The 14058-nt window shown below is 47.6% G+C and overlaps 2 protein-coding genes across 3 annotated transcripts; one reads left to right on the forward strand and one right to left on the reverse strand.

Moving 5' to 3' along the window:
• Positions 1-400: 400 nt before the first annotated feature.
• On the reverse strand, positions 401-4894 carry MPST (mercaptopyruvate sulfurtransferase). 2 transcript variants are annotated; one of them, XM_066320175.1, is made up of 5 exons: positions 4760-4894; positions 4423-4501; positions 3942-4015; positions 2022-2674; positions 401-1402 (listed from the first exon to the last, which is right to left on the reverse strand). In XM_066320175.1, exons 3-5 carry the CDS (start codon positions 3980-3982, stop codon positions 1104-1106), a joined length of 993 nt encoding a protein of 330 aa, XP_066176272.1. In that variant the 5' UTR covers positions 3983-4015; positions 4423-4501; positions 4760-4894; the 3' UTR covers positions 401-1103. The 2 variants fall into 2 exon arrangements, with proteins under 2 accessions (XP_066176272.1, XP_066176273.1); XM_066320176.1 differs by lacking the exons at positions 3942-4015; positions 4423-4501; positions 4760-4894 and adding an exon at positions 3064-3083.
• Positions 3199-11721, forward strand: LOC136361925 (thiosulfate sulfurtransferase). Its single transcript, XM_066320180.1, has 2 exons — positions 3199-3806; positions 11244-11721. The coding sequence occupies exons 1-2, from the start codon at positions 3221-3223 to the stop codon at positions 11540-11542; spliced, it is 885 nt and encodes a 294-aa protein (XP_066176277.1). The 5' UTR covers positions 3199-3220; the 3' UTR covers positions 11543-11721.
• Positions 11722-14058: the final 2337 nt, after the last annotated feature.

The raw sequence follows: 14058 nt of genomic DNA on the forward strand, positions 1-14058 counted from the left end.
TGGGGAAAAATATGTATGGGATGTTCCTGTGTATGTGTATCCTCAGTTCTGCTAACTTTTTAGGGGAAGGTTAAATGGTAAGAATGAAAATACCCATGCAGTCCATTTTCCACAATGTAAGCTGACATCCAGTGTTTCAAGAACAGAGCTGTAACTGACAACTGTGGACTTAAAGGAAAAAAAGAAAATGGACAAGGATCGAAAGCAGGAAGATGGTGCAGAGACCCAAGAGAGAGGCATGCCATTGTCTTTCCTGGGCCAAAGAGCTTGTTGAGGATAAGAGGTGTAGTTCTACTCACAGAGAGATGGAAATATCTCATTTGAATCTCACTGTGGACAAAGTGATTCCATAAAAAAAAGAATTCCTGAAAAGGATTCACCCAAGCAACACTCACGTAAGTTCCATTCAGCAGAAAGACCTTGAAACACATTTATTTACACTGTTTAAATCCCAGGATATTTTTTTTTCAAGGGGGAGTTTGGACCATGGGGCTAAAGGCTGGCTAAATACAGACTGTAGTTAGAATCCAAGTACAAGAAGAAATACAAATTAAGCCTCTAGCCTAAGTGCCAACCTGAGTGCCGTATTTGCTCTTTTAACAGCCATCTCTTTCCACAAAGTTTTGCACTCAAAATGGTCATAAAAGTGCACGGGTGGGACAGATTCAGAGAGCAGGATTATGAGGCACAGTTACATAAGAATGACAATCCCGTGAATGAACTTGACTGAATGTTTGGAGTCAGGAGTGTGGCTTAACTCAATTAATTCCCCATGCTGGCAGCAGCACTCTCTGCCATCCATCAGATACGGTGAAATGGTCACAGAATCACAGAATGGCTAAGGCTGGAAGCGACCTTGGCAGGACATCTGTTCCACCCTATCTGCTCAAGCAGGGTCACCTAGGACTGGCTGCCCTGAACTGCTGTCATCTTCATCCTCCTAAACAGCAGCAGGGTAAGGAGGAAGTGCCAAAGCACCACGTGTGCGTAATTGTCATCCAATGCCTTCATCTCAAGACACTTAACCAGGAATGCCAGACCCATCTTTTCCAAATCTTGTTTCAAGGCAAGCTATGCGCACAGCGGGGAAACAACGCAGCTTATTACACCGTTTTCCCCTTTCCCTCAGAAATAATATTTTCGGGCGGTGCCCGCATGTACCATTCCACCCAGGCCCCGTCGTACACTGCGACATCTGGCTTGCCACAGAGGTAGGCCCCCAGAGCCACGTGGCAGGCAGTAACCCCAGAGCCACACGTGGCTACCACCGGCCTTAGGAGGTCCACCTTCTTCTCCCGGAACAGAGCGCGGATCTGCTCAGGGGTCTTCTCTAAGCCAGACTCTGTGAGGAAATCAGTGAAGGGGATGCTTGTCGACCCAGGGACATGACCAGGCTCAATTCCTAGAGAGAGGGAAAAAAAAAAAAAAAAGCAGACAGGAATAAACCTCTATTGTCAGGGACAATTGCAAAGCCTCTTCCGTTTCACTAAGAAGAATATTTATTGCTTAGTGTATTTGGTTAAAATAAGTACATTTATTTTTGCTGTATTTTGCCTTATTAGAATACTGATTACTCGGGAAGGATGGCTCTCTGTGTAACCTCATGTTACCACATGGCCACAACCCTGGTGAGTTCCATTCTTTCCCCTAGTTCTCTCCATAGCCTTCTCCCCATCAGTGCAACCCACACTGATGAAGCACCTCCACAGGCCATTCCGACGGGAAGAGTAGCACCAGTACTTGAAGAGACCAGTGAGAATCTTTGGGGTGTGTCGAAAAGTATGCTACTCACCCCAGTCCCTCATGAGGAAAAAAAGATACATGGCTTCCCTACTGCTGAGTTTTCAAAGAGTAGCAGTTGCTAGTCAAAAGGAAAGGAGGACAGGTAGACATACTGCCTGAAGTCCCATTCCATAAAAGACAGCCATTATTTCCTAGCATTACCTCTACAGGAGTCAAAGTGATGGGCACCTTAAATTAAGCCTCTCCTTATGATGCCACTGTCTCAGAAGGCACATTACCATCTCGGGGCTCCGGCTCCACTCCCCGGAACCGTCCTGCAGCGCGGGCATCCACTAGCTGGAAGCGATGGGAATCCAAGTTATCTAAGACATCCTCATATGTTTTCACCAGGGACTTGTCCAAGGAGGCATGGAACTCAGATGGAGCTACCTGGGTTTTCCCAGAGCTAAGTGCATTCCCCTCTCGCTGCCAGTTCTTCAGGCCACCATCCAGAAGGGAGACGGCTTCGTGTCCAAAGACCCGGAACATCCACCATACCCGGGGTGCTGAGAAGAGACCTTGGTCGCTGCCATCATACACCACAACATGGGAATCATTCCTCACGCCCAGCTTCCCCACATACTCGGCAAAGTCACTAGCCTTGGGCAGCATGTGATCGTAAGGCGAGGTGCGGTCACTGCACTGGTCAATGTCGAAGAACACCGCTCCGGGGATGTGGCGCTCCTCGAACTCCCGCTTCGGATCACGCTTCATCTTTGGCAGGTACCAGGATGCATCCACGATTCTCAGAGCCAGGCCAGCTTGCTGGGACTTGATGGCTTCTGAAAGCCATTTTGCAGACACCAGAGCTCGGTAGAGGAGTTGTTGCGACATCACTGCCGAGTCCTGGCTGAGATTATCCGACTTCTGGATTACGCCGGAGTCCACCTGACTGCAGAAGGTAGAGAGTCATAAAATTAGAGACCAGCCGTTCATTAAGCAAACGGATAAAGACGCATTTTTTGAGACCTCTGTCTGCACTGAGGCGCTGGCTAAGCCTACAATGAGGGGCTTGGAATGCTCCAGCCCTGAAAGTAGTTTTCCAAGAGCTCATCCCAACAACGCCCCGAGCGGGACAGGCACGGCAGCCCTGCCCTGCGGCCGGCCCTACGCAGCTCCTCCTCCCATGCAGGGAGCGCGGCCAGCACGGACAGCGGCCGGCGCGGAGCGGGGCAGCCGCCGGCACCAAGTGCTCGGCGGTGAAGCGCGGCCCCGAAGCGCAGCGGTCCCCGCCGGCTGCGAGCCCCCGGCCCGGCAGGCCCGCCATCCCCGGCCCCGTACCTCCCCGCCGGGCCCGAGCAGCCGGCAGCCGCCGCCGGAGGGCGGGAGCGCTCCCGATGGGCCGGGCCCGGCTCCGTGCCGCCCCCGGGCCGCGCCTCCCGCCGCCATTTCGCGTGTGCCGGGCTCTCGGCGTGAGGGCGGCCGGCGTGCCGCCGACATGGCGCGGCAGGGCCTCAGCCGCACGCTGGTCTCGGCCTCCTGGCTGGCCGAGGCGCTGAGGGCCGGGAGGGTGGGCCCCGCTCTGAGGGTGCTGGACGCCTCCTGGTACCCCCCCAAGGAGCGCAACGCCCGGCAGGAGTTCACGGAGAGGCACATCCCCGGGGCGTCGTTCTTCGACATCGAGGAGTGCCGGGACAAGGCCTCCCCGTACGACTTCATGCTGCCCAGCGAGTCCCACTTCGCCGACTACGTGGGGCGGCTGGGCGTCGGCAATGACACCCACGTGGTGGTGTACGACGGCGACGAGGTGGGCACCTTCTACGCTCCCCGTGCCTGGTGGATGTTCCGCGCCTTCGGGCACAAGGAGGTCTCCGTGCTGAACGGCGGCTTCAAGAACTGGGTGAAGGAGGGGCACCCCGTCACGGCGGAGGTCACCCAGCCCGCCCCGGCTGTCTTCAAGGCTAAGCTGAACAGAGCCCTGGTGAAGACTTTTGAGGAGATGGTAGAGAACGTGTCGTCCCTAAAGTTCCAGGTGGTGGATTCTCGCCCCGAGGGCCGGTTTCGGGGGACAGAGCTGGACCAAGGTAATGGAGGTGGGACTGGCACCTGCCCCAGAATGGCATGAATGTCAATACTAGACTTGGGAGTAAGAGCTCCTGGCAGCCATCAAACAGATTTTCCTCATGCACAGGCGTGCCTCAGCCTGACTCCTTGATTACCTTAAGGGATCCACAGTTGCACGTTCAGACCCCGCTGCCATCACTGAGTGCTTTTGTTGCAGTTGGCTGTAAAGCTGCAGGAGGAAATAGCAGAGAAGGGCTGCAGTCATTTGGTTCCAGGATCTCCCATCCCACACCCTGCAGAAGTTTATCAAAATGCAAACACGGGAGGTGAAAGCTCCCGGTGGTTTGTTCAGGGTCCTATCTTAAACCAGCAGACACGTACAAACTATCAGTATTCATACAGGCACATCTCACCATAATGAGTGCACTAGCAAAAGCCAAGGTTTTAGGTAATACATTAACCCAAGGGAGATTCTCCTTATCGCTCTGATTCCCAGCAAATAGAGAATTTGCTTGAGCTGATCTTTGTTCTTTTGCTTACGTAAAGAAAAGTCTGAAGCCTTTAGCAAGTTTATGGGGAATCAGCCTCTCTCTTTTAGGCGCCCCAAGTTACAGGGACAAAACCTGATTTTGTTACCTTGGTGAAACACTGGACACAGAAGCAGCAGGGGTGGGAGATGTCCTGTGCAGTGGGGACAGCAGGTACAGCAGTGTGCCTGGAATGAAACTGAAGTTGGTTAAAGGAGGCCCTTGCTGCGTAATTTGAGCCTTGGTACATCCCAGAATAACCTCCCCTCTGAAAGAGTGTAAAGGAAGCTTCCAGGAGGCACTTTGGCAATCAAATTCTCAACAGCAAAGAGACTTTAACGACGGGGACCACAACCCTTTCTCAGCAGGCAGCTCCTCTAATCTGATGAGCGCCCCACTTGTCTTCCTACACACTCAGCACACACGCTCAGATCAGGTTTTCTTACCTTCTCCAGCCTCGGTTTTCCTTAGCAGTGCCTCAAAAGTCTGGTTCCTTAAAGCAATTTATTAACAGCACAATAACAAAGAAACAGCTTGAGCTCGTGCCTCCAAGGAGGGACCTATACACAGGAAACACTGAACTTTACGCTCTCCCAGTCTTTGTGGGTGACGAAGTCCTGGCTCTTCTGCTGACTCCTTGGCTCCTGCTGTGTCTCAGTGTCGGGTGCCACAGGTCCTGTGCTCTCTGTTGTACAAAAGGTCAGAGCTCTTGCCTAGGCCTCTCACCACTCAGAACCCAGCCTGCAGCTGACACAGAGCTACCTGCACTGAGTGTGTTCCTGACCAAGGGAATCACAGAAATGGTTGGAAGAGAAAGAGTTCCTAGAAGAAAGCACAGAAAAGCTCAGCAGCAGCTGTTGGGCCTGAGCAGAGCCCGCACTGCCAGAATGTGCAGCAGGTTTCTGTGGTACCCAAGCCGTGCTGCTCTACTGCCCCACAGGTTGTTGCTGTTCTGTCCTGGCTGTTCACGTATTTGTGTGCTGCTGTACAGCCAGTTAGTGTGACACGTCCTGAAGTACATTCCTGCATCCAGGCTTCAGGAGCTGTAAATTTCTCTGTATGCTTGGGTGGCTCAGGTGTCTACAGGGAGCCCTCCAACACATTTGACCTGCACCAAGATAATGTGGAAGGTGGGAGAGGTAATTAGGAGTGATGGAAGAAGCTGTGGCAGGGGAAGGTTAGGCTTATCACTCATTCTATTTCTTCTCCTACCCAGCCCATCGAAGTAAGCCTTGAATTTTAACTTCAAAATGTGACTAAAACGCTCCTTACTGCAAACTGGTGGATTTTGCATTCTCTCCCAAGGTGAGAGTTATCACCAGATGGCAAATACCCCGGCCCCAACAGCATCTTCAAAACAGATCTTTCCTTTGAAATGAGTCAGCATGGAACAGCTTATTTGTGGTGGTCCAGTTTTGCTTCCCACAGCAGATCCAGCAGGATAAGCACTCCAGCTGCAGCTGCTCGTTCCGTAGGAGCTTGACTGCTCTGTGAACCAAGCTAGACAGTAGCAGCACATCAGCCAGCAGTGGGTAAAAGACAGTGCTTACACCTAAAAGAGCAATTTGAAATCAATGCTGATTAATTGCAGGGGTCATCCTATCAGGGAGGATGCAATTTAGAGATGACTAATGGTCTTCAGGTTAGGGAACTTGCTGCCTTCTCAGGTGATTTCAGTTTAAATATTGCTTCAGTTCTTGATTTCCTAATTAAGTCAATTAATCTCTCCTGTTCTGTCAGCTTCATCTCTAGGAGAGGCTAATTGCAGCTGACTCTTTGCCTCTAGTTTTTCAGTTCTTTGTGGTAAAAATTAATAGTCTCTGTTTTATTTTTATCCTTGCTGGGATTTAGACCTCTGTACTGGTTAAGATAAGCCATAATATAGGACAAATAAATTTTTATTTGCTGGGAGGGGTTCACCAAAGTTGCCAGAGTAGAGAAATATGGATATCTCTATAAGCCAGGTCTCATATGGTCCTAAATGTGGGTATTGCTTTGGATGAAAAGCTGGATGTTCATGCAGAGTGTGCAGCCCTGACCTATGCACCAAGTAGTTCGAGGTGTCTCTTGCCAGTGCTGTGTTTCTGCAGGAATTAGCTATCCAGGGCTGATGATAAAAATAATTACATGATGGTTGCCAGTGCTGACCCTCTCTGACTGTCTGGCACTGAAAACTGATGAACAAGAATTATAGTTAACCAAATGCATGCAGAAAAGTTGTGAATTTCTGAACTCTTTTGGAGACATCTGAGAAAAGAGGGAAAAGTTGCTAGGCAAGAAGTCTATAATCTAAAAAAAAAAGAGAGAAACCCAAAATCATTTAATGAACTTAGAGGTGTTTTTCTTCTCATTTTCAGCCCTGAAGTAGTCCTTGTCTCCCTTCTACATATAGAACTTATCGGATTTTGCCCATTTTCCCAGCTCTCCATCCTGCCTGCCCCAAACATAAAGCTTTTGCTCATCTTGAACGTTGAGTGGGAATGAGAATGGAATGTACCTTTTTCTTCCCCCTCTTCTCCGAGAGGGTTCTGCAGCTGGAGTGGTCTGGCTTTGCTTTGATCACGTAATAATGCTTAGAGCACAGCAATGGAGAGTGAGAGACTTTGATAAAAGTCCGTTTCAACCCACAGGAACCTAGAAGGACTTTCAAGGAGCTAGCCAGGACCAAGCCTAAAGTGTTTCCTTACAACGTGTTCACAGTAGGTTAGACATGATCAGTAGTTGTCCCTTCTAAAACGTACCATTTGAATGGAAGAGAGAGATAAACAAGGAGGCAACAGAGGAGGCATTTGGAAAAGAACCATCTGCAGCCAGCACACTCCAAAGCCACAGGGAGTTAAATACAGGCAGAGCAAATCTTTTTGACATTAAGAAATTCCATCTGGAGCTTTTGTTGCAAAGGGAAGGCTAGAGAGGAGGGGCTGTGGTCTGAGATAAATAGCCAACTCTAAAAACAATATGTAAGCAGAGAATCTAACGAATGTTAGCCAACGGGATAAGTAGTGAAGAAGATAACATATTGCAGGTTATAAATTACAAGGAAGGATTGCCAGACACCAAGCTGAGTGAGACTTGGCAAAAGGAATTAAATAGCAAGAACTTCTGGAACAGAGTAAACAAAAGAGAACAAGGAGAGAAAGAATAAATAAGGTTGCAGTGCAGTTAGCAGGGGTTCCAGGTGGAAGATTATTAGCGTGTGGTCTCAGCAATATACTGGGCCCTGAGTCTGTGCTACCATGCTTGCTTCTCTCCTAAGGATAATTCTGCAGAGCAGGGAGAGGGCTAACCAAAATGTATTCCCATGCTCAAATCAGTGAGGCAGATGATCTTGATCCCAAATATGTGTCAAAAATCAGTCACGTGACATTGCAACTCCATGAGACAAGAATTTGATAAATTTATTCAAAACATGGTTCTGTGGGACAGAAACAATTATGAACTACATATTTAGAATAGGAGGTACAGCACTACTGAAGCAGCTGCTGGTCTTCTAACATGGGTGGACTGGGAGGCTTTCAAAAAACTCTTCAAGAAAAATTATTTTAAACAAAGGTAAAATTGAGTAAAATACATTGGTGGACTTGCACTGCAGCCAAGGGCTTTATTTCCTTACCAACAGAATTGGTTGGCCAGATAAGAGAAATGGGAACATGCATGTCTGGAAGTTATGTCTGTTCTTTCTTCCATCCTTTGGAAGCACCTACAAGGTAGAGCTGTGCCATTTGGACTTCATTAATGCTTTGGGCATAACACAGAGGGGCATTCATTAGCTCAGTATGAGGAGAGGGCAAATAGCACAAGTATTGTTAGATTAAAAAATTGACTGAAATGGAGATCAGTGAGATAAGAACAGCATGTACTGAAAGAACATCTGTGGGGCTGGAAGTTGCCAGCATGGGTCCCAGCATTAAGCTTGTGTGTTTTGTTTCATATTTTCCTGAATCATCAAGGCATTGAAAATAGGGAGTTGTTACTGAAATGTGCTGCTGGCACAGCCATGAGAAGGTCTAAATGATCCCATGGGGAGTGTTATGTGAGGTGCCAGCTGCAGATGTATGAGTGACAGGAAGTGGAAGACTACAGAGAGCAATGCTCAGTAGCCCAAAACACTGAACTGCTTGTGTTTCTCCTACGAGCTGATGACCCACGTTTGGACACAACAGAAGAGGGTAAGACCTGGATGAATTAGTTTGGTGCAGGAACATCACATGCGATACAGCCTTGGTAACAGCCTTGGCAACTCCTGTCCTACCAAGTGTGATGGTAGGAAATGCCACTTCTTTATCCAGAAGCCGGGTGGACACCTGGAGCTGTTTCAAGGGTAGCCAAGACACAGAAAAGTGTATCTAAGGGGCTCTTACTGGGTTTAGGCTAAGGACATGAGGTTGTTGGGAGTGCTGAGGGCTTGCCATCAGTGTGATGGAGCAGTAGCAGAAGGGCAAAGAGACCATTTTGGACATGGGGCAGTGTTAGCTCAAGGATAAATAGTGTATCCACTAACTGTGATGATCTGAACACTGGAAATTAATATTCCTCCTCACATGAGCTAGGAGGTGCTTCAGTAGGAAGTTTCTTGACAAGAATCCAAACTGTTTCTGAGATGGTAGCTTATAAAGTGATTACTGAGGTAGCTGGGACCCAGGCTCTATGGTCCTAGGGTTCCCTCCTGGTGTTTCTGATGGTGACTGCATGAATCTGGCATGGAGTATCCTCCGTTTCATATGGGACAGGAGTAGATGTATCCTCTCCCCTGTTGAGATTTCAACTACATCCAGTCTTGCCTTCCAGTCCTGTTTCTCTGCTATTGACTTGGCAGAGAGAGATTATAAAGCTTCCTCAGCCACTTGAGAGCACTTCTTAGGTAGTCCAAGGGATTGTGGTTGTGCAGTTTCAGTTCTTTCTCTCAGCTGAACACCTACACATGTGAATAAATGCAGTTTCTACAGAATTCCTCGTCTTTCACCTGCAGAGTCCAAGCACTGGTCTCTGTACTCCAACAGATTTTTGAGCAAGAGAATCTCCCTATAGATCAAAGTCAAAACTGCTCTAAAATGAGTGGGTTTTTTTCAGATCTGCTCAGCTCCTATGTGAAGAGTTTTTTAAGGGTGGTGAGTTGTCAGTCTCCAGTAAGAGAGGGGTACAAACCTATTTTAAGATTTGTGAACAATCTAGAGAAGCAATAATGATCATGGTGCTTGGGACACCTAGGAGGTGAATTGGTGGCCCAGCAAGAGTTCCCTTCTACTTCATCCTCAGGACTTCCTGGTCTCAGTACACTTCCCAGTGCCCTAGGATGGCTCACAGACTTGTCTGTATTAGGGTGATCACCAGTACTGCAGCAGAGCCTTGCAGAAATCCACTGCTGAATGAATCCTTCCCTGTTTACTCTGTCGGAAAGTGGTAGCCTAACCCAGGCACGTAAGAGGCTCCAGTAAGCAGCTTTGCAGTCTGAGAACTATATACAAGGTCTTCTCAGTTTTTGCTTCATTTTTTATTTCCTCTCTGTCATACAGACACTGTATTGCTGAGTGAGCTTTGCAGTTCTCTGTACTGAAGTGATGAACTGTTGTCTTCTGTAACTGGAAAAAAATGTGGTGAAAGCATGGGTCCAAAGCGCTGCCTCTTTTATTTTTTCTTGTCCTTTTCAGATGTTAGTCCCTGCAGAAGTCAGCAGCTTCTCTCAGTAATGCTAAACGTTCCTGAAGGATGCATGAGGTGACTCCTCGACAACTGTGCTGTATTTCTAATGCACTCAGGGAGGATGAATCAAGAGACAAAGAGGCTCCATCTGGAACAGGAGAACTTGTGAAGCTAACTTAGGACAGCTTTGATTGTCTTTAGGCTCTGTCTTTGTCCAGCAGAGCAAAAATTCCTTTCAATTCTGTGCCAAAGCCATTTTCCCCTTGTATCTTACCATGTCATATTGCCACTCTGCATACTGATGAAACTGCAGTGTCATTATGTGTGATGTCAGTCTCTGTCTAGGGATAGGTTAATCATTTGACTGTAGCAAAGTCAAATGATTAAACTGCCCCAATATCTCCGTTCTCCCAAGACCAGTTATCCCAATGATTTGGGTGAGTGGAATGCTCCCAGTGAAAAAGATTACAATTCATGTGATTTTTTCAGATTTGTCTCATTAGAAGTTCAAACCTAGCAAGGAACCATTCCCTCAAACACATTTTCAGTGTAATACATAATACTTTTGGCTCCAGTGAGGCTCGATCCAAAGCGTCTCAAAATGATTGGAAAAGCTTCCATTATTAACCCTTAAGAGTCAGAAAAACAGAACCTGCGCTGATTTCATCCGTGTAGATAAGAAGTGATACAAAATTCAAATTCCGACTTCTCTGACCTCACTGTCTTAGGATAGCTGTCTCAGCAGTGATGCAGCTGACTTTAAGGTTGCTTTATGATTTCTTATTTATTTTTCTGAAATATGATTTTAAGGTCATGCAGGAATAAACTGTGAACAGATAACCACTCTCACAAATTCCACATACAGGCCACATTTCCTGCTTCTGAAAACTGTCACTACAAACTGCTGGCATACCTGGGGAAGGTTGAAAATGCATTGCTTTAGTCCTTTTATCACAGGTGCCCCTAATGCCTTTGTTAAGGTTCTTATGGAGGTTCTTTGATTTCTGTTATGTCTAGGGCTCTTTGGGTTTCTACATCTCATTGCTTTCAGTGAGGAGATAGTTTGGTAAATATCCTGGAAGTTTTGATTTCAGCAAAGTTGAATAATACTTGTCCTCTTCTTTTTGGCCCAATACCACTTTGCATCTTCATCATCAAGCGGGACAAATGAGTCTTTTGGAGGGAGTGAGACTATCTGCAGTGAAGTCTCTAATGTCTTTTGCGGGTGTCTTTCGTCACTTACGTTAATGTGGCCTTGCTCACGTTTCCTTTCCTGGTTCACTCCTACAGGGTTGGAATCTGGCCACATCCCTGGTGCTGTGAACATACCCTTCCACTCATTCCTATCAGAAACAGGGCATGAGAAGAGTATCGAGGAGATCCAGGAAATATTCCGTGAGAAGAAAGTGGACCTCTCGAAGCCGCTGACGGCCACGTGCCGCAAGGGCGTCACGGCGTGTCAGATTGCCTTGGCAGCCTTCCTGTGTGGCAAGCGTGACGTGGCCGTGTACGATGGCTCCTGGTCCGAGTGGTTCCACCGAGCCCCACCACACTACAAGGTCTCCGAGTCCAAGCGCAGCAAGGCCTAAGGGAGAACTGTGTCTGCTCTGGCAGCTGTCTCCAGCCCGGGATGAAGCAAAAGGGAAGAGGTGGAAGCAAAGAAAAAAAAATCGGTTGATTTAGATTTTGCCGATTTTTTTTAAGAATTACCGTTAAGTTTCTCTTGAGCTTTTGATTTTTGACAGTTAATAAAATCTTAGATGATGCATCTGTGAGTATTTCTAATTCTCCTCTGTCCCCTGCAAGCTGCTTGTGTTGGGTGGGAAAAGCTGCTCTGCAGCATGAAAGAGTTACGCTGTACCTGAAGACTTGCCCAAATTCCAGTGGCCTGGTGAAAGATCGGGGGCAAAATGAATGCAAAGTCCAGTGCTAAAATACAGCACTGGGCACTGGACCTGGCAGGGCCAAGCTGTGGTTCTGTCATTGACTCTATGGAAGGTTTTTTGCCAGCCCACCATCTTCCCACTTGGAATGTGGAAAATGGGGGTACCTTCCATATAGCAACTGGATCCAGCCCACAAGGAGGTGTGTTGCTTGCCTGGGGTCCAGGTAAGGGACATCAAAAAGAAAAATATGCTATCAGCTGATACAGGCCACCGATTATTACCCACTACTGGTGTTGTGGGTAGGCAGCAACAAGGTCCCAACAAGAAGGCTGAGGTCAGAGAGCTCATGGGAAGCGTTTTGAGATGCTCAAAGGTCCGCTTCTGCTGGAATACAGTCTTGTTGATTATCACAACTGTGTTAGGAAGGTCTCCAAGAAATCCTGTATGTGTGATGAGAACTTTTGGGCACGGGTATTTCATGAGAAATGAGCCTTTTACTCTTCTCCTTGTGCATTTTTCCAATCAGCAAGGGTAACCCTTTCATGCACCGTGTGAATTCTGTTTCCCAGGGAGCTGGAGCCCACAGCTCATAGAGGGAGGGAGCATTGTTCCCTAGCAACCACCTGTACTCTTCAGCCTTCATCCCACCTCCATACCTGGACTTCAGCAGGACCTGCCTGCTTGTACAAGCCACGAGTCACCACCAGGGATCATGGACCAGGTGCAAGAGGTAGTTACAGAACAGGCTTTGCCTCTTGGTAAACCACAGATAGTTGGATTTAAAAAAAAAAAAAAAATGTAATTTTCACATCCATGGGGCTCCTCATGTTTGGAAAGTCACTGAGACTTTGGAGACCAAGTCAAATGGGGGAGGCCTGTGAGACCACTCTTGGCCACATTTGGTTGCTGGTGAGAGTGGCCAGTTCCCACACCTGTCTAAGAAGGTTTTCTGTCTGGGCAGAACAGCTCCCTCTTTCCTCAAAGGCTGCATGTCAGCAAAGTCAGAGTGCTAGGCTGTGCTAAACATTGAGTTCAGAAGGAGACATCACATTTAATCCTTTTTAACTCTTTGATCAAGATGTATCATTTCTCATTGGTTGCCTATTGTCCCTCACAGAATTGGTTTAGCAAAGCAATAAGCAGACATACTTCTGTGGTTTCTGTTATCCAGGAGGGTGGTAAAATGGCCTTAAATTCCTTCTTGGCCTCAGGATGTGGGATTCTCTGAGAAATGCTTTGACTTTGGACCTTCAGGGTCGGTAATAAAATGAAAAATAACAATCACATGCAGTTACAGTGTTTTTATAATAGCAGTGATGGCAACATCATATACAGTTACAAACTAGTAAGTAGGAACAGTTGCAGGCTTTGGTGTCATTTTGCTCAAGAGGAAGTGGGAAAATTATTGATGAAAGGGATTTGGGAAATGAGCATGTCTCATTAGACAGAAGTTGTGCTTTGTTGGAAGAAATGGGAGAGGAGGAATTTCTACATCAGCAAACTGGAAAGTTCTTCCTCCTGAATATAGTAATAATAACAAACAAACATGGTTTTGTTTTAAGTAGGAGGTGGGAGTTAGCACAGCAGTTTATTTAGCAGCAGCTTCCTGCACTTTGATCATGTGTAAGTGCAGGGCTCTTTAAAAAGAAAGAAGAGTGATACAGGAAAAAAAAAAGCAGATCATTCCCTGTGAGTCAGGACTGGCTTCCTCTCCTCATGTCTTGTGGCCCTGTTCTTTTTGTGGGAGAGGGTTCTGCAGAGCATGCAGCCCTCCTGGAGTCTGGCTGATACAGTAACTTCAGCTTCAGGTTCCCTACACTGTGTAAGACTTGGTGCCGCGGAGACCTGTCTCAGTGGAAAACACAAATTGCTGCTGATTGAAGTCAGCCCTGGTGGAGCACTAGGCTTCCTACCCCATGAGCTGGCACCTTCACTCCCACAACTGCCTCGAGAGCAGAAGGTAAGCCCTGTGTCATGTCCTGAGCTAATCTGCTGAATCCAAATGTGCGTTCCTACCTGCTCCCGATCCCATTTGTCCTGCTACTAGTGCCAGCAGGCTCACAATTACTGTATTCCACCACTATGGGCCAGGGCTTCAGTTTAACTCGTCCACCCCTGGGATGGGGAACGCGCCCAACAAGCAGGACATGACAGAGGGTTACACAGACATTCCCTCTGCAGGAAAGGCAGTTCTTTTCCTAGCTGTCCCATGCAAATGC

This window comes from Sylvia atricapilla, chromosome 5, assembly GCF_009819655.1.
Source record: "Sylvia atricapilla isolate bSylAtr1 chromosome 5, bSylAtr1.pri, whole genome shotgun sequence".
NCBI lineage: Eukaryota > Metazoa > Chordata > Aves > Passeriformes > Sylviidae > Sylvia > Sylvia atricapilla.

What these genes read in the sequence shown, in the direction of transcription:
- LOC136361925 (XM_066320180.1), top strand. Translation starts at nt 3,221, where the DNA reads ATGGCGCGGCAGGGCCTCAGCCGCACGCTGGTCTCGGCCTCCTGGCTG. An exon ending in GGGGACAGAGCTGGACCAAG is followed by an intron (nt 3,807 to 11,243) that starts GTAATGGAGGTG and finishes TCACTCCTACAG; the next exon opens with GGTTGGAATCTGGCCACATC.
- MPST (XM_066320175.1), bottom strand. Translation starts at nt 3,982, where the DNA reads ATGGCAGCGGGGTCTGAACGTGCAACTGTGGATCCCTTAAG. An exon ending in GCAACTGTGGATCCCTTAAG is followed by an intron (nt 2,675 to 3,941) that starts GTAATCAAGGAG and finishes TACCTTCTGCAG; the next exon opens with TCAGGTGGACTCCGGCGTAA. An exon ending in GGAGCCGGAGCCCCGAGATG is followed by an intron (nt 1,403 to 2,021) that starts GTAATGTGCCTT and finishes CCCTCTCTCTAG; the next exon opens with GAATTGAGCCTGGTCATGTC.